Below are 26,768 nucleotides of genomic sequence, written 5' to 3'. Positions count from 1 at the left end.
ACTCTTTAGTAGTGCAATACAGCTGCAGCACATGAATAAATGGTAATCATATCATGTAAATAACTTCCTTAATAATGGATATCTGTTGCATTACGGTTTCTCTTTTGGACACAGGCTCACGGGGAAGTGTATACGTCTGTTACACATAGAAAACAAATTTGGTTCCCTAGTTACAAAAAATGAACACTTACAGAGTGAGGAGAATCCCATTTACAGCAGCAGATGCAGAAGTGAAACATAAATGTGACAAACATAGAGGAAAGGACTATATCCAATCCTGCTGCAATAAAGATCTGTGGTTAACGGTTGTTACTGGCACTGTAAAGCGAAGTGGGAAATCATATTTTTCATGTGTTTCACACCAGCTAGAGTATGGAGTGTAAATTTAAAAATAACATTACACTTTACTGTTGCTCTGCTTCCATGTGTGATATACTTACTAATAACATTAAAGAAACTTGTATGTTCTGTTTGGAGATTTTGTCCAATAATTATTAAAGATCATAGGACTGATAAATATTCACAGATGTTGCCCCTTGAAAAAGGATATACAAAGAAAACACATCTAATAGCTGTATTGGGTAAAACACATTTTATATTCCATTTTTTAAAAGAATACATATCTTCCATCAAATTTATGTATATTTAATATTTGAATGTGATAGGAAGTCTTAAAGTGCTAATAAACTTTAAGGAGAAAACATCTTATCTCATACTCTAACTTCTTAGTCCACATATTCCCCTTGAATGGGAACTATTCATGTGAAATGTCTCAACCTTAGTAAATTGCCACATTTGGTCTAGTGCACACTGTTAAAAAAAAAGTTCCTCTTTAAAATGTTATATTGATATCAGTTATCAGAGGGACTAAGATACAGTGAACAGTAAGAAAAGTTCAGAAGTGACAGCCATAAACATTCACAAACATAATGTTACACGCAAGTAATTTATTTTACTACACGTGCTTGTAATTGGATAAAAAAAGGTTTAAAGTCTGTTTTGATCTGTTTCATATCTGTCTCTTCTTTCTTTCTCAGAGTTTCACTGCTAAATGCGATGTGGATGTGACATACAGCTCTGTGTTTACTATGACTCAACAAACCACACAAAGGGTGCGTTATAAGAGCTCCGTATCACAATGTTTCTCAGACATTAAAACTTATGTTCTTTTTTTACATCGTCACCACACAAACAGCATGGCTCAGTCTTAGTGTGTCTGGTGGCTAGACCACTGCTTTAATTCAGACCAAATACTGTAAATATTAGCAACACGTTCAACTCTAAATCTTCAGTGCTATATCAGTAGCACTACTGTGAAAAGGATCAAAGCTTAAAGAATGCAGACACTCGCTTGTTTATCAGTTGCACTAAAAGTCATTCATAAGCGAGTGTTATTGTTCTGTTTGTTTAGACTGAAATATTAAATAGTTAGATGACTGAATACTTTTCTCTGTAGCCTAAAAGGTAATAATTCCTCTTTTCATCTAGATCAGATTAAACCTTTTTAGTAATTTGTGATCAGGGCTGGCAAAAGCATTTGCATTGCCATCAGCTGTTTAGTGTTAACAAATGCTGGCATGTATGAATGCTGAATTTAGATGGTAAATAAAGTGACCATAACATATAAACACTGTATAGTTCTCTCTTTAGTTTAAGCATCACATGCTTACTTAAGCATGCATTCCAAGAGCTGATGTTGCAGTATCCTCTGGTCTAGCTCATCTTTACTCATTCTGCCTAACTCTCATCTTTGCTTCTGTTCTCCCACAGACTGAAAGAGGCGCAGAAGATGTTACATACAGCACTTTGGCTGACTACCAAGCTCAAGGCACCTAATTATTAGATGGTTTAAAATGAGTTATAATAATTTGTCAGTTTGTGCTTTGTTTGCTAACTACAGCCCAGTTGACGTGTTTCAGGCATCAGATTTTTTTTTTTTTTTTACCATATTTCTCAGTTCAGGTCACATTCCCTGATCAGAGACTAATAACTAGGTAACTACAGAACAAACGTCTGTGCAAACATGCAGGAAACCAGTTATTTATTCTACTCGGGATGATCTGTGCTTCCCTCACACTGAGGCATGCAGCAGCGCTTGTATGAAAATAATAATAATAAATTTGCCCAGAGGCAAGTCAAATATCTGGGTTATCTCAAAATTTCAAGTCACTGGCTCAAACTTCTGAGCAAGCCAAATTTTTGAGACAGCCTGGAAATGTAACTTATGGATAACATTTTTTTTTACTGGTGGAAACAAGCTTCTATAGGAATTGGACACAAAAACTGAGATTTTAAAAGCTCAATGGTAACTCAGTGGTTAGTAGCCATACTCAGGAAATTATTTTTTTTTTTTTAAATCTATGTATTTCTCTTTTGTATCTGACACAGCACTTACCAACCATTTACTAGTGCTATTGTAATCATAGATAGGCTGAATTAGTGATATATATGTCATATATATTTTTATATATTATATACAAGTGCTTTTCAGCTTTTTATTTTTTGTACAGTATAGGTCAATTGATTTTTTCTTTACTTTTAAGTGATACTGTTACAATCTAAAAATAAAATATATTTCATTTCCCATAATTTGTTTGTTTTAGATGTAGTCCATAATATTAGGACGATACAATTGCATGTTAATTATTGTCATCATTACAGTATGTCATCAGCATTCATTAACTTCTGTGTTCATTGTAGCTTCATCTTTATTGTATTACAAAATGTGCCAATTTTTAAGTAAAACAACCTTCATGCCACATAGTGATTCTGGCTTTTGTTTGATTTCCATCCACCCTTCTTCTACTGCCCCTATGGGTTTTTTTTTTCCAGTAAAAAGACCAGAACAGCTCTCCTGGGACACATCCAGGAAGCATCTTTTCACACAGAGGAGCTGAGCCTTTTACAAATTGCACAACTCCTCACCCCATCTCAAAGTGTGAGCCCCATTACATGCAACAAGACAAGAGAAAACTACAGGACTCAGAAACTATTTACAGCTTTGGAAGGTGGAACAAGGAGGATAAACACAACATTAGGCAACTGGTTTATTTTGGTGGCTAAACAGTTAATACTATTCACAAAAATCTGCATACGCCCTTTCAATGTGGCAGAACAGAAAAATTACACTATTATGGTGGGCAGACATGAACTGCTTCACCCATGAGTATCCAATTCAGTTCCTGAGTTATGGAGTTGAAAAGTAGCAAGAAAAAGGGCGTGATGTCAGAACTTCCTCAGAAAATTCTCCTGTGTGAAAACAGTCACTGAAAATGTGAGCAAGCATTAAAACTAACACATTTTAACTAATGCTTCAAAGCACAATCTCCATTCCTTCAAAATTCTCACTATGAAAATCTGTTTTGTTTTTTTTACTTTAGACATCTACAGGATAAAATAACACCGGGGGGGGGGGGGGATACCTGAAACCAAGTTACACAATGTTTATCCCGTCTCAGCACAGGACACGTTTCAATCATAAATCAGTGTAGAAGTGTTTTAAAAAAAAAAAAAAAAAAAAAGGACAGAAAATGAGTGACTATAACAATTATTGGGTAATTTGTTTATGTTGGACAAACATTTGGAAATGCATTAATCCACCAACTACACACATATATATATATTTCTTCAAGTCTGTACATTAAAAGTAAATACAAAAAAAAAAAAAAAAAAAAAAGGAGAAATAAAACCTGTTTCAAGCTGGAACAGCTTAAAATGAGTGTGAGTATGCTTGTACCATCACACTCATTTGTTACTGGCTGCTGGTTCTCCACAAAAAAAAAAAAAAAAAAAAAAAAAAAAAACCCAAAATTTTTTTTAAAAAAAATGGCATCTCGTCCGATTGTAAAATAGTTTCAATTTTTGCAGCTACTGCATCAGGGGACGTTCAGTCAGAGTCGCACTCAAGCTGTTCTCTGTGTTTCATCTCCAAAAACTTTGCCATGTGCTCCAGTCGTGACGAACCTCGGTATATCCACTCCTTATGTTCACTCTCCTATGAGAAAAAGCCTTAATTAATAAAGCAACTAAGTAAGTAATTAAAGGAAAAGAACCAGCAGCTGCTCATGCTACACATCAGATCCTAGTAGATGCAACTATGCTATCAATTTCAAAATCCTACTTCGCCTTGTTTTCAAGTCATCTAATTCATGTGATTTTCTGAAAACTTCACCTCCGCCCTTTAGCTAGTGGTCACTAAGATTCTTATTTGTCACTGATTTTTAGCAGATGCACCTATGGCATCAATTTTAAGTTTCTATGTATATAAGAAATTGAAATAGCAATACAAGTATAGCCTACGGCAGTGATGAATTCTTTTATTTCTGCCTTAAAAAAAGCATATTGATGCAGATGTTTGTAAGAATGTGCCAACCATCTACAAGCAGATGCCACAAATATCAAATATTTTTCCACTAAGACACTAACTAAATATTTTCAACAAATTCTCTTAAACTTGAACTTTTGCTTTGAAAGAGAACACAGACCCAGTTTTTCCCATGTTTGAATAGTTGGACAGTGTTTGCATCTTCCATGCAAACTACTGGCGACTACAGCATCTTTGCAAATCCAAGGATAGGGTGACCAATTTCATCTAGCAACCTCCAGAAACCACTCACCAACCAGCTGCAGAATACACATCTCTCTTTAGCGAATCAAAGAACAGTTTCTAAGCCTGCAAGATCAGAGTTAAAGCAATCGATTTCACAGCCTGCCAGCAACCATCTGCCAACTGGTTGGGGAATACATGCTTTTTCCTAGCGATCAGCGGTTGCTAAATCATCGACCAATCTCTAGGCCTGTGTGACTGGAGCCACTCAGTCTCCATAAAGCAGTGTCAGTGTCTCAACTTTATCTATTATATCTCGTATAAAACTTAAAATTTACCTTAAAAAAATTACCTGTGAATGCTTTGTGTTAGTATTGTTCTAGATTCATAAATGTTATAAAATTCAGCTGAAAATCAAATATAAAATTTTTTAAACTAAAAGATAAATGAAATACTGACCTGAAAGATAACCTGCATTAAGCTGCAGTCAATAATCTGCACTTCACACTTTTGCAGGACTCCGTTCAATTCAGCATTAAGGGTCTGTCCAAGCCTGTACTGGGTTAACTGAGGGTACGGCCACTTATTCAGGTAATGTTCTATGAAGTCTTTGTGAGGGCCCTCTGGAATGTCATCTGCAACGTTTTCCACTTTGAAACAAAATTAAAAAGAAGAAAGAAAAAGTTGGTTACTCGTTTTATGTGTCTAAGAGCTGTACAGTCAGTAAATAAAAACACTTGACAGGATTTCTGAGTATATGAATATGAACCCCCCCAAAGTATAAAAACAATTCAACTTACAAGGTTTCCAAACCAAATGAATTAAAGGTAACCCAACATAGACCGGCGTGTGATCATCCAAAAAGATCAAGAACCTGGAATTGTAAAATGTGTTAGCATCAAGTCAAACTTCCAGCGTTAGCAGTTCCTAACAGAAAATCTTGGCTAAACAGTCAAATCTGATTGCACAGCACGCTATAAATTCATTGGGTTAACCATGGCCAAAAGGGTACACAAGTTTTCTAGCAATTTTAATCATAAAATTAAAATAAACACCTTAGGCGGTTCTTTCTGCTGGGGAGCTCGCCTACGACACCAGGCTGGAACCGGTACTTGTTATCTTGACACTGAATCACCACACGGGCACCAACATACAGCTGCTCCACCTTTGCTGTGGTGTCAAAAGCAACATGGTGTCCAGATACTAGACTCTTCCCTTTTTCTTCAAAACTGACTTTGTATTTTAACCGTCCGTCTTCTGCAAAAAGAGGGGGAAAAAAGAGACCAATTTTCACTTCAGTTTTATCAATTTATTTTCTCTCTCTTAAAAAAATATTTTCAGAAAAGCAAAACTTTGAAATTTCTTTCTGCACTCAGCTCACTGTGCCTACCTTGCTTCACCTGGCATCTAATCTCATCATGTCACATGTTTTTAAAATCAGTCAAATGACAGCAAATGCACTTTACTTTTCCTATTTAAGGACAGGCAAACAAATTTCAGGTGCACTGCTTCTGGGCGATAGAACGATAACGATATGTATCGCGATATAACTTTTACTCGATAGAGAAATTAAGCTATCGCGATAGACCTCGCCGCTCTTGTCCTCTTAAAAAAATAAAAAATAAAATAAAATAAAGGTCAGCCAATCCAAATTCAGTAGCGCAGAGCCGAACCAATCACAGCCGCAGCGTCACGCCGCGTGACTTGTTACGTACAGCACAAGTGCCAAGCCGCACGTGTGTTTGTTTGGGAAGCAGCCAGCGGGTAATGGAGCCAGCGCATAATGGAGGAAATGAGTGTGCCGACTAGAAAAATCAACCGAGCGTGACCGAAGAGAAAACAGATGATGGTTCCAATGCCGGAGAGATTGTTGAACGGAAGAGCCAAAGAAGTTCCGTGGTTTGAAGGCATTTTGGCTATTTCAAGTCTGACAAAAAACAGTGCGTAAATTGTGCCGAAAGCAAGTCTGGAAATACAATAAACTGGTGCATGCGTCACACTGTGCGCCACGTTATTGTTTCAGTGAAATGAATTTCTACAATACTGTTACTGTTAATTCTACTCTCTGCAGTGTTTAAATGCTTACATATACACACAGTTACTGTCCCTCCACACATACGACTCGGTTCTGCTTCTATGCCCCAGCTTTGTTTACTTTTTCCCACCGAGGCTTCTAGACTTCTGATTGGCCAACATTTCTGCACGGTTAGGAATCTAGCGCCACCTGCTGCTTTGGCATGTTCATAGCAGCGTTTTCCTTCATTTCTCCCTTTATGTGTGGACGGGATTATTTTTTAAAACGAAAACGGAAAATCTCCGTTTTCAAAAATACCCGTGTACGTGTGGACGTAGCCTCAGTCTCTGACTGGAAGCGCTAATTCGTCATTCGGCTTTTGTCAGACTAAAGTAAATGTTAAAACTGTTTTAAAAGCTAAGCTATACAACAAGGAGAGATTGAGAATTTCCTTTTAGTTCTCAGTTTATTTGATATTGACAAAAGTTAGTCAGTTTTGTCTGTTCTTCTGTAAAACAAACTAAGATTTATTTTTAGAATTAATATTTTGTTTCTAAGTGGAATTGACAATTTAGTCTGTTTCATTTGTTCTATTTTGAAACTTAAACGCTTTAGCAGCTGCCTTTTGTGTAGTTTGCAATATTTGCCTTTATTTATCTGAAAAAGTCTCATGTTCCTTAAGTACATCTACCCTGTTGAACTTATTATGGGAAATAAATATTTAAAAACAAGCTGCTGATTATTTCACATTTTACTTGTGAGCAACGGCACATTTAAATCTTACAAATATAGTTATTTGGCTTATATCGTGATAGATATCGTTATCGCCTGAAATGAAAAAAACATATCGTGATATGAAAAAATCTCATATCGCCCAGCTCTACTTACATATACCCAGCCACCAGAAAAACAAAATATACAAAAGTTGTCTTTTCCAAACTCATTCACTGCCATTAATGTGCAGTGTTGTTCTTATGTCTAAGGAAAATGACGCTGTGACAAGGAAAAAAAAAAAAGCTTTCAATTTCTACTGAGCATAAGATGAATCGCATTTTTGCTGGTCCTAGAGTAAAAACCTCAAAAGCATTCACAAAAACAGAGGAGAGAGAAAAGAACAAAACACATCAGAAGATATTTCAAATCTCTAGATCATCTGAAACTAAATACAATTAACAGTTATCAATTACTTTCAGCCTTTTCTAATGCAGGATTTTGAATCAACTTTTTTCAATGCATGAATTCTTTCAAACATTACTGTAATATCTGGCAGAATTTTCTCTTACCCCTTGTAACTATCTCGACTATTTTCCCCCGTTGCCACCTCATAGGTCTTCTCCTAGCCAGAACTACCATGTTCAATTTGAGTTCATCCTTCTGTGCCTCAGGTCGGACAGTTATTATTTCCTTGGAGGAATGGCCAAACACTGATGATATTATAACAGGAGCCACATCTGCCGCTTTGGGGGGGGGGGGGGGGGAGACACACAAATGTTTAAAATTCTTTAAACCACTGCTGTTCATCTGTAAAGAGAAGTTACGCTAATTTTATGGCGTCTGTGACCTTACCATTGGTGCTGGTGCTCGGAGGTGAAGCAGGTGGTGGTGTTCTGTCGCTCTCACTGCATTTGTTCATTCTTGCAGGTTTCCGTGTATTGTTGGAGGGTGAAAAATCTGAATCACTGGAATCAACTTCTGGCTCCCACTGCATATCAGAATCAGAGCTGCTGAGAGACTCATCTTCACTGTAGAACTGCTGAGGCGTTGGTGGTCGCAGAGACCTCACCTTATATTCAGGAAGTCTAGTCAACACTACCACTGGCTTTTTAAATGGTCTGGGACAGTCCAAGCCGTTTTGGCATAGTTTCCTCTTTCTGGCAGTTTCATTTACACAGCAAACTGAGTCATTTGGAGACTCAAACATATGTTCTGCAAAGAAAAACACAAGTGTAAAATGTGATGTGCAATTAAGACAAAAATAAAAATAAATACAAAAGCAAAACTAAACTAAAACAAACATTATGTTTATGTTGCAGTCTAATTAGATGTTAAATTAATAAGAAACTTTTGATAACTTATTTTTTAAATACTCATTTTATTGTTCAATAAAAAGCTTAAGATACCATGTGGACATGGATGAGATTTTTGGTCACTAGTACAATACATGGGCCATTTCATCTCCAATCCAGTTACTAAGAATTTCATGTCACAATACATTTTGTGTGTTTTATTTTGCATTACCATTAAATACAACTACATACAATATACACTTTTGATGCCTCTGTCCCAATTTACAGATCCTGATTCGTTTTATGATAAGAGACATTAAAGACAATTTCAGGTGTTTATCTTTAACAGGTTTTTTTTTAGATATTCATATTTAAACATTGTCTCAGACTTTGAAGGGCAAGCAAACATGCTGGATGGAAGTCGAAAGAACATTTTTCAGATCTACAGCTTGAAAATTACTTGATATATGAAACTAAAATTTTAAAGCAATGATTTTGTACAGTGATGTGAAAAAGCGTTTGCATCTTTCCTGATTTCCTTTTTTTTTGGGCATGTTCATCATACTACATGCACTACACCTCGCCTCGGTGTAGTTCTTTCCAAATATATTTTAGTATTTTAGCTTGTGACTACATTTGCAAATCGAGAGTTTTGATTTACTCTCATGGGACTGGTGAGGGACCAGACAAAGAGAGAGTCAAAAGACCCTTATGAGTGAATAATCTAGGGAATAGTTCAGGGGAGGTGTGTGCCTGGTGGTCGGGCCTTGACCCATTAGGTCTGGCCGGGAGCAGTCCGAAGCAGGGATAAGTCCAAACTCTGGACTATGAATTTTTTTTGGCAAATGGTCAAGTGGAAGGCTCAAAGTGATATAACAACAACATACTTACTTTCATCCTCACATTCATAATCCAACAGGTTTTCTTCTGTCTTCAAGGACTCCTCACATTCATAATCCAACAGGTTTTCTTCTGTCTTCAAGGACTCCTGAAGTAACAATGTTTTCGTCTCCAACTGATCCACAGTCATAATCATAGCCATGGCCACTATAACAAAAATCAAACATTGGAGCTTTCAGTCATTTATTAAAGCTTCTGTACAAAGATAAGTGTAAGCAGACGAGTTGCTGCCCCAAGGGGAGAAGTTTAAATATTTTGGGGTCTTATTGACAAGTAGGGTAACTTCTGCAGTGTTGCGGATTCTGTATTGGCGTGGTGAAGAGAGAGCACAGCATAGACGCAAAGCTGTCAATTCACTATCTATGACCATACCTTCACCTATGGTCACGAGATGCGAGTAGTGAACTTTGATATCCCCAAAGGTCAGCTGGACTTTCCCTTTGCAAACGACTGAACTCTTCATCCTTTCAACAGGGACAGTAGGGCCACTACTCCTTCGCACCAAAAGGCACCAGTTAAAGTGGTTCAGGCATCTAACCAGTTCCCCTCTGGGCACATCCAACCAGGAAGTGCCCTCGAAGGTAGACCCACAAGCTCCTAATTACATCTCTAGCCTGACCCGGTATTGCCCCAAGTGACCTGAAGAAGGTGGTGTAGTACATGTGGTCGGTCTGGGCCCAGGACCCAGGACTGAATAAACGACAAAATAAATAGACTATCTGACACAAGAGTTTATTATGAGCACCTTGGGGTTCTCTTGTATGGTTTTCTAGTAACACGAAAAAAAATAACTACGCCACTTTATAAAAGAAAAAAAACACACACACACAGCTTAACCGGGGAAAAATACTACACGTACTGTAGAAAATAAAGACATGAATGCAGGAAAAAATGAGTCAGTTAACACGGCCGTTTAATAAAGGCGTTCACGTGTGTTTTGACTTCTTTCCGTTAGCTTTTCTTTAGTACAACAAATGCCGTTAGCTTAACTGTTCCTTTTTACGGCTGAAAGTTAACCTAACGATCACGATTGTTCTTATAACCAAGAACACAGACATACCTGTTGTTGTATCCCGAATATCCACCTCAAAAATCACAAAGGTCTGGTCCTTTTTGTGAGCAGAAGCAATTAAAAGCTAAAAATCGGTCGCTCGAGCTAGCTAACTTCCTTTAGCACTGACAGGCTACGTACAAAAGGAAACAAAGAAACATACCGTTAAACTTCCTTTCAGATTTTGCATCGCAAAAGTATTTAAATTACACAAAACAACTCGCACTACGATTCTTTTTTGCTACTTAGACGTGTACGAAAATAGGAACCATTCCAAAATTTGCTTTCATACTTTGTGGCAACTAGGCCCCAAAACAAGTAGGTTGCCCGCGAGAATGACGCAAGTTTGATTTTACCCAGGCATCCTTGTGGCTGCCTGGGGTCCTGAGCTACGACGTGATAGGTCAGGATTTGGTTGCCGTAAGTCTCCTTCAGCTCGCCCTCCAACCGGTGACGCCTTCCTCGGTTTTGCGTTGTGAGGAATATTTGTAATAAAAGCCACTTTCCTACGCCGCTAGCATCATCTTCCACTGGTAAGAGACTCCTTAATTTAGGCTTACGATGTTATTCTTCTTCACAGCACGGATTAATCAGTTGTGAAGCGCTTGACACACCGGCACTCTCCAGGCTAGCAAAGTTAGCTGCTAGCTTTAGCTGCGCCTGACACATGTCGCGTGGAATACTGGCCAGTTTTGCTGTTATGCGCTTAATGCTGCTAAAATGTAAGATGTGTGGCTTAAAAGCACTTTAGGAAAACATTCACAACTTTAACATTAGCTATGCTTTGGTTATCCACTACGTAGAATGGTTGGTTATCCATGCTACTAGAGGACTCCTTGAGCGAACGATCATTTTAAGTAACACCTCTCCCTAATAGGAGCAGGCATGTACCTCGCCACGCCTAGCTGTGACTGTCAGTTAATGCGGAGGCGTAGTTTAATTAGAGCCAGGCCCGCTGCCTCTTATCAGCCAGATAGGCTGCTTTCACCATAGAGTTGTAGACTGTATTCTGACGAGTACAGTAGTACAAGTTTGACTTTGCTGCAGTGTACATTGCTCATCAGGTCATCAGCGGGATGGTGAAATGGTTATAACTCCTCAATGCAAGGCTTAGTTTTCATTACAGATGTCAAAACTTTAGAAAGAGTAGATTATTATGCTGAAGATGTCCTCCAGACTCTGACAGTATTTCACACTTCGATGGGATAAAATGTGAAAGCAACGTCTACCTATTATATTCATGTGCAGTTTCCATTCACATCATGAACAGACACAAGTACAGCTACCCACTGTGACCACTTGTGAAAAAGCAAGCAGAAAGGAGCTTCTTTTATTAAAAATTAAGATAATTGTACCACAGTATGTTAATTCTGTTCACAGATACAATGGCTGTGCCTCCTTCATATGCTGACCTGGGCAAGTCTGCCAAGGACATCTTCAACAAAGGCTATGGTATGATTTGATTTTTGAAGGTTTGGCCAATGTGTTAAAATTGTAGGAAAGCTTTAAAATAATTTGAAAAAAAAAAATCAATGTGTCTTTCCTTAAGGATTTGGCCAGGTGAAGCTTGATGTCAAGACAAAGTCAGCCAGCGGAGTGGTAAGAGTTCTTTCGTCATTTTATTTGTGAGGCAAAAACTGCAATAAGAGCGCAGCCTTATGGTAATTTGATGCCAAAGCAATTTGTCCTTATGCTTGTTGTTGGCATTTTTTCTAAAATTGCCTCTTACAGGAATTCAAAACATCTGGTTCCTCCAACACTGATACCAGCAAAGTCGTGGGAAGTCTGGAAACTAAATACAAGCGGTCAGAATATGGCCTGACCTTCACTGAGAAGTGGAATACCGACAACACCTTGGGAACAGAAATCACCGTTGAAGATCAGGTTAGGAATGTATTCGTTTGCTGTTATTTAACAACATGTCACAGAAAAGCATATATATATATATATATATATATATATATATATATATATATATATATACACACACACACACACTCTAAAGATGACCACACAGCATTCATTAGTGATTTATTATTGTTTCTTACAGATTGCCAAAGGACTGAAGTTGACTTTTGACACAACCTTCTCACCAAACACTGGGTAAGATGAATCAAATGAAAATTTCTGTGATTTCTTATTGAAATCTTAATGAATGAATCTTGTTATGACCATCGTTTCTTTAGACTAGTAATTATAGGAGCCAGATCTTTGCTCCATGTCCTTCTGAGAGTTGTTGTTGCTGGCCATGTGACCTTAATCAGAGTATGGAGGTAGTCTTTTTAAAAAGCCATTACAGAGACTGGCTCTCAGTCATTCCTATTTAGTTATTTTTACTTTACTTTTTACTTAAATGTGCTTTAGCAGTTAGTTGAACTTCATTAGAAGAAATATGTTGGACTTTACTATGCTGCTCATATGGTGAGGCAACAACAAGTAAGCTTTCTTTCTGGAGTATATAAATCACATGAGGAAAGGGAACATGGCCCAGAGGAAGCGTGTCATCTTTCATAGTGAGGGTGGAGTTACGTGGCTACATGGAGATGGCATGTTTACAGCTACAGTGTCATGCTAAAACTAAACACCACTGCTGAGACAAATGGGTTTTTATTATTATACTATGAGAAATGTAACCTCTCAGCTGGACTTGATTTAAAAGTTTTTATTTGAGTTTTAGAAAACGGACTTTTTTTCTCATCAACAGCAAGAAGAGCGGCAAAGTTAAGGCTGCCTACAAGCGTGAGTACGTCAACTTGGGCTGCGATGTTGACTTTGACTTTGCTGGCCCCACCATCCACGGAGCTGCTGTCATTGGATACGAGGGATGGCTCGCTGGTTACCAGATGAGCTTTGACACCGCCAAATCAAAAATGGCGCGCAACAACTTTGCCATTGGCTACAAGACTGGAGACTTCCAACTGCATACCAATGTGTAAGTAGAGATCATGTTTTACTCATTTGGATTTTAATTTTAAAATGTTTTCCCCAAATTTATAATAAATAATTTCAAAATAGTTCCAAAACCGCTGCCTAACTCTGAGAAATTGGAAGCATATGAGTTATAGTCAATTGACACTTTCTTAAGAAATCCCATATTTGGATTCTTGTTGCCTAAAATCTGTGTTATGATCTTTAAAGCAATGACGGTGCTGAGTTTGGTGGCTCCATCTACCAGAAGGTGAGCGACAATCTGGAGACTGCAGTCAACCTGGCATGGACTGCTGGCAGCAACAGCACACGCTTTGGTATTGCAGCCAAATACCAGCTGGACAACGATGCCTCCATCAGTGTAAGTAGTTGAGCACAGGGTTTCAGAATAACGTGGAAAAGGAAAAGTGATTGTCTTACACTGACTCTTAAATACTTTTTTTCCCTCCCCCACCCTTTAGGCTAAAGTGAACAACAATAGTCTTGTTGGTGTTGGGTACACCCAAACCCTTAGACCAGGTGAGTTGCTTTTCTACAGGTTCATCAACTGCTGAAAAGTTAATTAACATCTATTCTTACGACACGTATTAATCTTGTATCCTTTAATCTAACGCTGTTCCACACAGAAGTTTAGACTTGTTGATCTATATATAAATAAATGAACTGACCTAGGGCTGTTCGATATAACGATATATATATCTGATGAGGATCTAAAAACGTCTATCGTTTCATTTTACGCTATCGTTTGTTTCGTGGTGTCGCAAAATAAACAGTTTACGGTAATATTTTTTCATTGTTTTGATGGTCACTGTAGTGGCTATATTAATTTCTTAAAGTTCTCTCTTTCTCTTATATTTAATATAACCACACTACGGACGGACAAGCGCCTGTTTTTATGCGTCGTCGTTAGCAACAACGACGGTAACGCCATCGCGTGTCCGCTTGTTTATGTTCCACATAAACCTTTCACAATAAAGCTCAAGATCCTGTTAAAAGAGAAGTAAAAAGAGAGCCGCCAGGTGCTAAAAAATAAACCTTAGACTCAAACGTTAGAACAGGCTTTTCCCCGCAGCACGCCGTGTAATAAATACTCACAAAGAAAACAGCGGCTGTTACAACTTATGTCTAAAAATGTATAGTTTCATGCATCTGTTAAAACACTCGACTCCAGCTACATGACGCGCAGCTGGAAACACTTCCCACAAGTCGAGCTGCCCGAGATTCACAGAATTTACAGAAAATGTTACATTTTTGTGATTTATATCGTTATCGGACGATAGAATTCTTATATCGGGATATGAGATTTTGGTCATATCGCACAGCCCTAAACTGACCTATAACAGAGACATTTATAGAAACACTTAACCGCCTACGTTTTTCTCACAAGTATCAGAATGTGATTTAAGCAAGGAATGTTGTAACGGTTAATGTGAGTTCATCTTGTGTGCAGGTGTGAAACTCACCCTTTCTGGTATGGTCGACGGAAAGAACATCAACGCAGGAGGCCACAAGCTGGGTCTTGGCTTGGAATTGGAAGCCTAAGCTTTCCTCATACTGGAAGGACTAGGGAATATCAGAAGAACCTGGCCTTAAATGTCATGTCCAACTCAAGCCAGCAAGGGGATATCTTGGAGAGAATGGTTCAAAGGCTACTGCAACAAACTCTTGAGTACCACTTCAAGTTGGTGCTTCTGTCAGTGGTACATTTTATCTTTTGTTGCTTTTTACTTTGTAGTCACATCTGTTCAAGAGACAGTTCTTGGCATAATATTTATAAATCATGTCATTGTTCCTGTCCAGCACTGCCATAATAATCCGATAAATACAATCACTTTGTCATCAATTCTGTGTGGCTTTATTGTGATAATCCAAGACACTCCTCTTTATTTTTTTTAATGTGTAAACATCAATACATTGATCTTTGGGGAGCATTGTCATACTTGCTCTGAATTCACACTCATGACCATCTGATATTCCTTTGTCATCCAGTTATTTGCAACCTTGTTAAGTACACTAGTACACTACTTTTTTTTTTTTTTTTTCTGCTAATATTTAAATGTGGTCGAAACCTACCTGTCGATGCACACAAGGACAAAATAAATCCCTGTGATGTTTTGTTTTGCTTTGTCCATTGCAGTTTTTCATGTTCTGTTAAAGCTGCACATGTTACCTTCCCTAAAACTTGATAGTTTGGGGGGTTGCTTAAAGTTGGAACTGCAAGTTTGAAAGACACCTGTGTACAAGGCCAAACAAACGGGAACAAGCTTTTGTTTCTGTACTAACAGATCTGGGAGACGCATCATTGATGTTCTTAGTAATGCCAAACTGTCAATCTCTAGAACAAGAGTTCTCACTTGAAGTTGCACGTGTACACCCTCAAAAGTGCTTCCCTACTCAGAGCAAAGAGCCCACTGGAAGGTCCTTCTGTGTGTGTATTAATTTTCAATAAAGTCTTTGAACTCCACAAACGTACTCTAGTATTCGATGGTAGATTACCACTAACCATACCATATTTATTAACTGGTTAATATTAAACTTTGAAAGAGGATCAGGGTCTCTTAGCTCAGTCAAATTTGCTTGCTTATCTGACTTGTGAATACCTCTTAAATGAGGCAAAATATTTTAAGAAACTTAAACTGTTAAGCCTCTGTCAAATTAAAGTTGTTCTGACAGAGCAGGAAAAAATAGTTCAAATATATTGCAAGAAAGGTAATTTAGTAATTCTGTAATCAGACTGTCAGCGTTTTTGCAGCACAGACAGCAGTCTCAACTTCCTTGAGTCTTCTGTGTGCTTTGAACACCAAAATTAAAGCACTTTATGCCATTCACCCTTCAGCCATCTAAGGTTGACAGATTTAATGAGGACCATCAACTGCTTCAAGTCTTGCGAAGGTGATTGAAGTTGGAGCTAGCATGCCACTTGAGGGCTTTTTTTGTGTGTGTATGTGTGTTGCTTAGTTATTCAGAGTCTTTTAAGTGATATTTTGGGAAGGATGATAGATGATTTTACTGTCAAACCCACATTCATCTGATATATTTAGTAGACGGAAACGGGGGGAAAGTTCTGGAAATATCAAGTCCAGTAGAGAATGATATGGTATAAAATATCAAAAACAGATGTTGAGCACAGAGTGGACACCGTTGAACAATCAATAAACTAACGAACAAGCAACAGCACGACATGAGAGAATCAATCCTCATGGAAGCCTACAACTCCTTTCCTTTCCAAAAAAGTTGGGATTTTGTGTAAAATGCAAAAAATAAATACAAACTTATTTTTAATCATTTAAAAAGAAAGGTTTTGAAATGAAAATACAGCTGATTTCATGTGATATGTCTCCTAATTGTACTAGCAGGTTTAATTCTTTAGGTATAGGCTTAAAAGGAATGTCACATTTATGCATTCAAAATCAAAGTAAGTGAAGTAGCTTTATTAGAAGCGTTTAATATGTTTAGAGCATCACAGTATCAGTGTAAACAGTATGTATGTTACGAGCTAGCTGTTTCATAAATATAACAGCTCCATTCACAGTAAGAATCAGGATCTTTTAATCTCACATTTATTTGTCAGCACATACCAAAGCAGATAATGATGGACAAAAAACAATTAAAGGCAGCTTTCATTTTACATTCATACATGTTTTGTTGTGATTCAAAGGGATTTTTTGATACATCACAAGCTGATTTAAGGTTCAGAGGCAAGACTCCAGCAAACATTAGAGAAATTGTGTTCTCTGTGTTGGAAAAGAAGTTGCAGCCTTGAGATTTGTTCTCTTTGCTTGACTCTGCTTCATGCTTGAATTAGATAAGCCATTCTCTTTTTGTTTGCCTGATATTTGCCTGTTTAAACTGCTGTCTCATTAAATGGAAGCATTCTTCACATCTTCCATAACCCTGTTTTGGTTTTATTGCCCTTGTGTTTCTCTGACTTTACACTGTCCACCTTCCGGATCATTTACGATCGGAGTCATCAGACCCCTTTGGTTGCTGTGCTTGGTTTCTGTCTGCTGCCCCCTGATGAAACTCATTGATTTCTGCAGTTAAGGTTGTTTTTTCCTTTGGCACTGCAGATTGAACCGTTTGAATTCTATCCCCAGCATTTGCTTGTAGACTTTCCACTTTAGGAAGACTTTTTACATTAGATGTAAGAGATGATTCTTTCTCTTGGTCTTTATTGCTATCATTACTTGTATCTTGAATGCTTTTTGCTACTTTGTGCTCAGCTGCAGCATCAGATTTGCTGCTTTCCTTTGGCTCTGTATCAGCATGTTCCTTTCTCTCATTCACAAGTGCTGTATGTGAATTTGATTGAGCAGTCAAACCTGTGGCCTTCTCATCTGTTTCAGAATTAAGATTAACCTTATCCTGAACCTGAATAGCGTTGCCTAGCTCTTGAGTTTTTTCTGATTGTTCAGACTCATGAACAGAGATTTCGCCAACAGACTTATTTGCAAGAGCTGAGGTCAAACTTATTTGCTCACCATGTCCTTGATCACATGCCTCAGATTTGTTCTCAGTATTAACTTGGAGTTTATCATGAAGTTTAACAGAAAGCTCTGTCTGAGCCTTTTCCACTGTAACTGTTGTCATATCCACCTTTTCTGTGCTTTCAGCTTTTTCTTGATGCTCAAGCTCTTCAACAACAAAGCTTTCACCCAATAAATCTTCCTTTTGTGCAACTTTATCTATGCTGTTCTCTTCGTCATTCTCAGCCACTTCAGTCTCCTGTGACCCTTCTTTATTTTTATAACCCTTTTCACTACCTTCATCCTGATCAGGACTCTCTTTACCCCCACCATCACGTCCATTCTCTTCATTTACCACTGATACTTGATTCTGCTGACTGTCAGATATCTGGTCACCTTCTCTCTCTCTCGTATCGTTGCTATCATTCTCTTTCTTACCGCTCCCTCTCTCACTTTTGGAACATCCCTGCTCATTATTTCCCTCTTCTGAGCCTGTATCCTCAAATTCTGACATCTCAATTTCCCTGGTGGTCTCTGTTATGATTTCCTCTACAAACTTGTAGTGGGGCTCTGCTCGCCTGCGTGGGCCTCCCGGTCGGTTATGGCAAGGAAGCGTGTAAATAGGGGACTGATGGTAGATATAGGGCAAAGAGATGTGTGTGTCTGACTCTGTGGACAGCCGAGCCTCCTCACCACAGAGAAGTTTCCTGCAGGACAAGAAAGACAAATCTTATGTTAAGTGTTGGTTGTCTTTTAAATGTCATCAAACACCTGACATTTCACCTAAAGTTTACCAAAGGCTGACCTCATACATGACATAGACACTGTAATGTAATGTTCTCCATCTAGACCCTTAAAAGAACTGTTCTCATTACATTACCAACTGACTGTTGCAGTAACATCATTTCCACAGCACTGCACTGTCATTGATTTCCCGGGACAATGAAGTTAGCTTCAGTCTAGATAAATGCAGGGCTCTTAGTGCCTGATCAAAGCACTATGAGCTGCTTTAATCTAAGAGTCTGAAAAGTGGGATCTATGTGAAAGTCTATGGAGTACATAAATAATCTCTTTCCCATAGAAGACAAAAGTTAGCCACCGTGATAATAATACCTGTAAGACAGTATCTCCACATCCAAAGCCATCTTCACGTTCAACAGATCCTGATATTCCCGCAGATAACCAGACATGTCGAATTTGCAACTAATGAGCTCATTTTCAAGTTCTTTGATTGTGTTCTAGGGCAGAAAAGATAACATTTGTTAAGTGAGCATATAAACAATGCGCACGGCTTAATTATAACATGAAAACCACTTTACCTGATAGTGAATAATTTCCTCCATGTGGCGATCCTCGACGTCATGAAGTTGCTTCTCCAACGCTTCTCTGGTACCTTTAGCGCAATCCAACTCGATGTTTTTGGCCTGCAAGCTCTTCCTGTACTGCTGAATCTCTTGCTGGCTCGCTTTTAAAGCCTTTCTCTTGGTGTCAACTGCCTCCGTTAATCTTGCAATCTGAGATCGGAAAGTTTCTCCTATCTGCTGAATGTCGGACGCGCTGTGACCTTCCAGCTGTGCCCTGATGTCTCGGAGTGCCGCAGTGACGCCAGGGTGTCCAAATTCGTGGTCTTTCACAGTTACTTGCGCTCCCTGGATTTGGTCCAATATCTCTGCCACCTGGGCCTCATGGTTGTTCTTCAGGAAGTGGATTTCATCTACGAGGGACTGCGCTTTCTTGTCCAGGTGTAGTTTAGCCTGATACGCGTCGCTGACGTCCTTCTTCAGGACCATGATTTTACTCTCAGTATCGGATCTGCTACGAACCTCTTGTTCACATTGCCGTCTCAAGGTGGAAAGCTCTTCCTCTAAATTCTGATGCTCAATATCAATCTGATGCTTCTGATGTGCAATTTCCTGAACCAGCTGTCTCATCTTCCTGACTTCTTCTCCATACTCCTCCTCTAAACAAGATGCGGGCTTTGCTTTGCCTCGTATCTCTTCAATTTCTCTCTCCAGCTCGTGGTTCTTGTGTTCCAGCTGGTGCACCTTCTCTATGAATCCCGCCAGCCGATCATTCAAGCCCTGCATCACTTCTTTGTCATTAAACTTTGCATGTACATTTACCGGGTTGGTCCAGTTCGTCCCCCTGATGGCGACACCGCTATCCGGTCGCAAATGTCTAGCTTTTTGTTGTGAATCGAGCTCTTTTGCGATTCTGTGTGCGTTGCAGAGTCTGTTATCCATGCTGTGAATCGTGTCGGCGCTGTAAAGGTGCAGTAAAGAGAGGCTCCACGAGGGTTTTTATAACCGTCGCCATATGCTAGGTATGCAGAATGGAGCTGTCCACGGTGCTGAGAGGGTGTAGCATCAGCTAATACCTGATCAGCGCTTACACCACATTTTAAGCATGTGACGCCGGTAACATGACCATTCAACATCATCAACATCATCATCATCATCATCATCATCAACAACAACATCATAACAATCTGTACAGCGTCGTTGTATGTACCTATTCTCCTATTTTCATAAAGTAATTGGACAGATTCAGATTGGCGTAATTAATTAGTATGAATTTTAGGAATATTTTTAATATTTCCAGCAATTAACTACATAACTACATGTACCTTTCTCCCTACCCTCCACCCTCAAATTCTGTTTTATCTTTTGAGAGGCTTTAGCAGCTGCCTTCTGCTGCCTTCAGCTGCTGATTGTTTGTCTTCAAAGAGTGAGAGACATGTTCGTTTGCACTGAGGTCAGGTAACTAATTCAGCCATTCGACAACATTTCATTTCTTTGCCAGGTAACACCCTTGGATTGCTTTCTCAGTATGTTTTGGGTCATTAGCCATTTGTACTGTGAAGCACTATCCCATTTGGTTTTCATCATTTGACTGAATCTCAGGAGAAAGTGAAGTCTTTCACGCTTCAGAATTCATCCTGTGACGTCTGTCAGCAGTTACATCATGAATAAAGGCCAGTGATGCAGGTCAAGGTTCAAAGTTCTTTATTGTCATCCATCATGGAGAAATAAGACAGGATGAGATGAAGTTACTGAGGTCTCAGTGCTCATAATGATTAGAATAAGTAACGACCTAATTAAAATATAATAAAAGTAATGTCAAGCTAAAAATATATATATAAATGTAATTAAAGAATAATACTAACATAAATAAAACACTTTTAAATGAATAAATGACCTATTAATTCCATTAAAAGTTTATTAAGTCCATTAAAAATACAGAATGCAAATTGTGTGTATTCAGAGGCGTGGCGGTTGGGTACTGTTCAGCAGTCTCACAGCATCTGGGAACAAAAGCTGTTCATCACCCTGGTGGACCTCGACTTGATGCTGCGCAGTGCCTGCTTCTCTGCCACAGTGCAGCTGCAGTTCCACACAGAGATGCAGGCAGTCAGTGTGTTCTCCACAACACACCTGTAGCAGGAACTGAGGGTGTTGGAGTTCAGCCCCACTGCCTAGGGCTTCCTCAAGAAATACAGCAGTCGATGATGTTGTGTTCACGCCAGGTAAGGGTGTTGTTGAGGTGTATTCCCAGGTATTTGAAGCTGGAAACTCCATAACTGCCCCACTGATGTAGAGATAGTTTAATATCTCTCGAATTTAGCAATCATCCCTTAGTTTAGTTGATGTTTAAAATTAGGTTGTTCTCCTTACACCACAGCCCAAGTCTGTCTACCTTCTGCCTGTGGTGATGACGAGCACCAACACTGCTGTGTCACCTGTGAACTTCACTATGAGGTTATTGCCATAGTAAGCTCTGCGGTCATGTTCAGCTGTTGGTAGTGATACCCGACTAAGCCCCAGATGATGAGGTTTTATTTATGAGCCATTTTTTTCCTTCTCCCTGTTCTGCATTGCTTCAGTAAATGTTGATCTCAGTTTCATATGTCAACAGAATCTGGTTACCTCTGACCTTTTGCTCACCAGTCTATGCATTCTTTAGAAGAACACACCAAAGTGTTGTTCTGGAAACTTAAATGTTCTGATTGCTGACTGAACTCTGATTGAGCTCTGTTCCCTTTTTTCTGCTTCACTTTCACCAGCTGCATATCAGACTGCAATGAGACATCATTCCATGAAAATGGAATCAATTGCAGACCTATTCTCACCTAGTTTCCTATCTCTGCACTTCAATCACGTGATGATTGCTGCTTTTGAAATCCAATGTGGTGCTATACAAAGGCAAAATTGCAATACTTGATACCAGTGCACTCTACTCTGTATAGTCAAATTTAAAAAAACAAAAAACTTATGCAACTAAAAGCACAAAACAATTATCAATGACGTAGTTTTCGTCTTTCCACTGGAAATTAATGTTGAAATGTCAGCACCATAACGTGGGCATTTTATCTTATAAAACACATGGAGACAGTAAAGACTGAAAAAATATAACACTCAATTTGATGTTAAATACACCAACAAAAGACTCAATATAAAGAATTTATGTGCTTTTATTTGATATCAGAACTGATGCACTGAAAAAATATGTCTGACCTATAACTAGAGATGTTAGCGTTTAATAGCAATAGTCAGACCATCCCCCACAGTGAGCATGCTCAGTTCAATCCTCTGGTCCTTGTGTAGCTTCTTATTGAGCGCATCTAGACCTTGTGAGGTCAAGTCACTGGGAGCAGGATTCACAACCTTTCCATTCCACAGCACCTTCAAATACAACAACAACAGAGCTGTAAAAACATGCTGCACACCTCCCCATTGTCAACACTGCAGCATGACTTCCCTAACAGAGTTTAATAGTGCTTCTGTGAAGTGGACTTACATTGTCAATTGCAATAATGCCCCCTTTTCGTATCAGCTCTAGAGACTTTTCATAGTATCTGTCATAGTTAAATTTATCAGCATCGATGAACACAAAGTCAAATGTCCCAGCTTCTCCAGCTGCTATCAGTTCATCTGGTGAAACAGAGATATAAATATATGTATTTATGGTTTAATTGCTTGTTTTTAAAGAAAGAAACAGACACAGATTTATGAAAGTGTTTACCCAGTGTCTTCATAGCGATTTGATGCCGAACATCTATCTTGTTTTCGACTCCCGCCTATGGAAAACGTTAAATAGCAGTAATTGAGAAAATCTGCAGGGATTTTTAAAGTGAGTGTTTGCAAAAGCTAAAAAAGGTATTGATTTTCCTGCTCAGCCGTGCCTTCTAATGTGACACACTTTCCTGAACAGACACCTTTTTACTGTCCAGACCACGGTGTTTTGTGAAGATGTACTGACAGTCTGAATGTACAGCATGCTGTCTTCTGCACAATTTAGCTCTGACAGAAGCAACAATCAGTTTTACTTAACTTGCAAAATGCCAAATTGTGGTGTTGTGCAAGTGTCTTGTGCTGTTCTTACCTCTTTAAAAAAGGGTTTGGCAATGTCTATGTAGGTGCTTTCTATTTCACAGGCAACCACACGTCCACTTTCTGGCATGGCCAAAGCCATATTCAGTGCATTGTACCCAGTGTACATCCCTGCATAATAATTTGAAGGAGAATCACTTTAGACTTGGATCTTCAGCATAACATGGATAACAGATAATACACCATCGAGGACCTGAATCTACAAACAGTTCAATATCTGTCAAATGTAACTTTGCTGCCTTTTAAAAAGACTGAATTTGTAACATTTGATTTCCTCTGGTTAAAATTCCCAGTCACTGATTTAAATTTACAAAGTCTGAAAAACCCCAAACAAATCACTATATTCAAGATGATCAAAATAAGTAAATCTTTATTTAGTCAAAAGATGTGATTTAGTTGTGCGACTAAGCTGGTTGAAAAAAATCGGACAGCAAAGTTCAAGACAAAAAAATCATTTTCAGACAAAAAAAAATCAAGCAAGCATTAAATTATAATAAGTTGGAAGAATACTTAGAATGTCTTTATTATTATATTAATAATATTAATAATATTATTATTATTATGGGATCAGCACTTTGATACTAATTAGTACATTCAGCATTGGTATAATTATGAAATAGTTTAATTCCACAGTAGTTTTTGTTGCCTTTTAAAATGGCCTTTCTTTTTCTTTTTGGTCTCACTCACCGATTTCAATAGCTTTAGTGGCATTAATCAGCCTAATGAGATTTGCCATCAGTTGGGCTTGATCACTGGCAACCATCATTGTACTCCACTGGTCTTCAAGGGTTCTCTGAATTGAAAATATAAAGCAATTTAATATCCAGGTGACTAACCAGAAGAAGAAAAAACATAAAGTTTCAATACTTGACATTTATCATCAGTTTTTGGAACTTTACTAGAAGGATGAAAGTCAGTTCTTCCTAAATATATTGCTTCATTTGCTGTTTAAAAAAAAAAAAAAGAAAAAAAAAAGATAACAGCAGAGTGTGCTTTCGAGCACAACTGTCCAAAGACACCAGATGTCAATCCAGCCGAACAACTGTGACATAACTGAAAAAATATCCGATGGCTATAGCGCATGTTTCAGTTCATTCAAACAAGCCATTCAGTAGATCTTCATACATCAATTTGAGCATTATCATTGCGGAAGAGAGCATACCATAAGGGCTGAAATGTTTCATAACTGGATAAAGGTGGTAACTTCAGACAGCTTCATGTTGGCTTTGTCTCTGAGATAGTATACCCAGGCTCCATCAGCACACTACCACACATATAATGGTTTAGCTTTTCCTTTCATGCGTTACCTGTCTGTATATAATGTCTGACTAACATAATAGACAACACGCTCATTGTGTTGTTAAACTGCATGAAACTAAGGTTGCATGCAGTTTGGTAAGGTTTTGTTGCACTATGCTGCCCTCTAGTGATCAAAGCTATTACTGCTTCAATCCTGTGTTAATTATCTTCTTTGTCTTCCTCCACTTGTATTGCCCTTGTTTAAATATAAGTATCAATAGATAAAAAGTTGACTCAAACAGAAACTACACTAAAGCAGGAAATACATTTTATTCTAAGCAGGTACTTTTAAAAAATATTCTGTTGTTGAATCAGATGGCAGTGAGACCTAAAGTTTGGGTGCCCCAACTTCAAAGACACAATCATCTTTAGTTTTTTAGCCTGGAGCATAAAATGACCACCCGCCCTACACCTGACCTAAATAACCTGCTGGTGGCCTCAGCATGTAAATTAATGCTGGCAAAGCACGACTGCGCATGTTAAGTGAAAGGTGTTCAAGAGAATCCTGATCAATCCATTTGCCATATCCATTTATTTATCCTCGAGGGTGACACTGGGTGAGAGGCCGGGCCAAACCAGGACAGGTCGTAAAGAGACAGGCAGCCATAGACATTCACAAACACACATATGGGAAATTTAGAGTCACCACCTGATCTACTATTTATGCTTTTAAACTCTGGAAACAAAATTGCATTAACTGCAATTTAAAAACAACACGGTGACGGTAACAAGAGAGGTTTTGGTTGGTTTCATCTTACTGAAAAAAGTCACGTATTTCTTGCTAAGATAAGTGGCAAATGTTACAGTAGAAACATCATGAAATTAGTGATGAAGTTATCATCCAGTCTTTATGCTCGTCTGGTTACCTTACCAGTCTGAGTTTGGTGAGGACCGGGTGCTCCCTCAGTGAGTTGTTAGCTACATACTGAAGCACGGGATCAACATTCTCTATACCATGGATTTTCCCAGTAAAGGCAGATTTTCCCACACCTGACCAACAAAATATGAAACAGATGGAGATAACAGAGATATCCAAGAAACTGCAACCACACATCCTTACTTAAGTCATCGCATACCTGTTAGTATGAGAGCGAGTCCAACACAGAAAAGCACTTTAATCTCTGCAGCCATTATCTTACTGCTGTGGGCTCTCGTAAAGAAACACAGGGCAGCTTCTTTGTTTGAATCTACCAGTTCTCACTGTGTCAGGCCTTTTTGTGCCAGCCTGTATTTGTTTTGGTTAACCTTTAAGAGGGTTTCGCTCAACGTATTGATTTGTAATGATATTGCAAAAGATAGCACAAGGTTGATGCATTTAGGAAAACACACGATGGAATGAAACTCAGAAAACAAAGCATAAGATGGACAACTATCTTTTAAATATATTTTTTAATAACTTGCATTTATTTCTTTATTTTATTTAGTTATTTAACAAATCTTTCTTAATGATTTTGAGATTTACCCGTGGTTGACAGCGAGTCCTCTAAAAATAGTACAGAAAGACTGTTGTATTTATAGTTTCCATCTATTAATCTGCACTTTATTACTGTGTAATAAACAATGCGAACAACTATTCGAAACTTGAATCTTTAATTCCCCCTTATCCCCCAGTGTTAATTTATGTGCTAAAACAATTGAATAAAAACAACTAGCGGCCACCGTAAGAGGAAGAGTAACATCCTATGTTTTGCCACTTTAACAAAACGGCTTTATTCCCAAGCAAGATGCAGATTTGCAAAGCTGTAATATATGTAAGGTATCAAAATCACGACTTTCAGTTTCACATAGCCATCAAAAATCAGCCATTTCATTTATTTCTGACAGCTATCTCTAAGATTTCATATCCGTTTATTGGGAAGATATGTGATCTGACACTTAATAATCCTTCATTGAGATTCAAGCGCATTTTCTTATTGTTTTCTAGCCTGCATTGCTGCCTCCTAGTGGTAGGCTGGCTAAAGAGGCTTTCTTTTTTGTTTTCGTTTGTAGTGTACTGAATGCATGTACTGGTACTGCCCTGCTTAATCCGACAGGCATTTGGGTATGTTGAGCACCACAACAGAGACATTAACAAAAATAATGAGAAAGTTAAGACCAAATGTTAAAGTTATTGTGATGTGGGAAAAAAATGTGGCTCCTCTGAAACTTGATCTATATTCTAACCTTGT

At 38.4% G+C, this 26,768-nt stretch overlaps 4 protein-coding genes across 9 annotated transcripts; 1 reads left to right on the top strand and 3 right to left on the bottom strand.

The window, feature by feature from the left end:
• Positions 1-2,690: 2,690 nt before the first annotated feature.
• On the bottom strand, positions 2,691-11,001 carry LOC113034794 (histone-lysine N-methyltransferase SETDB1-B-like). 6 transcript variants are annotated; one of them, XM_080288019.1, is made up of 10 exons: positions 10,810-10,929; positions 10,527-10,650; positions 9,458-9,613; positions 8,344-8,486; positions 8,127-8,262; positions 7,844-8,017; positions 5,602-5,803; positions 5,347-5,420; positions 5,006-5,196; positions 2,691-3,994 (listed from the first exon to the last, which is right to left on the bottom strand). In XM_080288019.1, the coding sequence occupies exons 3-10, from the start codon at positions 9,606-9,608 to the stop codon at positions 3,887-3,889; spliced, it is 1,179 nt and encodes a 392-aa protein (XP_080144145.1). In that variant the 5' UTR covers positions 9,609-9,613; positions 10,527-10,650; positions 10,810-10,929; the 3' UTR covers positions 2,691-3,886. The 6 variants fall into 6 exon arrangements, with proteins under 6 accessions (XP_080144145.1, XP_026045613.2, XP_026045612.2 ...); XM_026189828.2 differs by having other exon boundaries at positions 8,127-8,486; positions 10,874-11,001; XM_026189827.2 differs by having other exon boundaries at positions 8,127-8,486.
• vdac2 (voltage-dependent anion channel 2) lies at positions 10,909-15,913 on the top strand. Its single transcript, XM_026189834.2, has 9 exons — positions 10,909-11,050; positions 11,898-11,969; positions 12,067-12,116; positions 12,249-12,401; positions 12,568-12,620; positions 13,222-13,449; positions 13,656-13,806; positions 13,907-13,964; positions 14,896-15,913. The coding sequence occupies exons 2-9, from the start codon at positions 11,903-11,905 to the stop codon at positions 14,985-14,987; spliced, it is 852 nt and encodes a 283-aa protein (XP_026045619.1). The 5' UTR covers positions 10,909-11,050; positions 11,898-11,902; the 3' UTR covers positions 14,988-15,913.
• Positions 15,640-20,327, bottom strand: LOC113034793 (uncharacterized). Its single transcript, XM_026189826.2, has 3 exons — positions 19,231-20,327; positions 19,025-19,149; positions 15,640-18,618 (listed from the first exon to the last, which is right to left on the bottom strand). The coding sequence occupies exons 1-3, from the start codon at positions 20,152-20,154 to the stop codon at positions 17,397-17,399; spliced, it is 2,271 nt and encodes a 756-aa protein (XP_026045611.1). The 5' UTR covers positions 20,155-20,327; the 3' UTR covers positions 15,640-17,396.
• A 2,039-nt stretch (positions 20,328-22,366) lies between these two features.
• On the bottom strand, positions 22,367-25,823 carry comtd1a (catechol-O-methyltransferase domain containing 1a). Its single transcript, XM_026191206.2, has 7 exons — positions 25,677-25,823; positions 25,472-25,590; positions 23,989-24,094; positions 23,294-23,412; positions 22,934-22,988; positions 22,709-22,842; positions 22,367-22,593 (listed from the first exon to the last, which is right to left on the bottom strand). Exons 1-7 carry the CDS (start codon positions 25,729-25,731, stop codon positions 22,441-22,443), a joined length of 741 nt encoding a protein of 246 aa, XP_026046991.1. The 5' UTR covers positions 25,732-25,823; the 3' UTR covers positions 22,367-22,440.
• Positions 25,824-26,768: the final 945 nt, after the last annotated feature.

This window comes from Astatotilapia calliptera, chromosome 13 (assembly GCF_964374335.1).
Source record: "Astatotilapia calliptera chromosome 13, fAstCal68.1, whole genome shotgun sequence".
NCBI lineage: Eukaryota > Metazoa > Chordata > Actinopteri > Cichliformes > Cichlidae > Astatotilapia > Astatotilapia calliptera.
The sequence above is the reverse complement of the archived record's forward strand: the minus strand, read 5'-3'. Positions and strand labels throughout refer to the sequence as shown.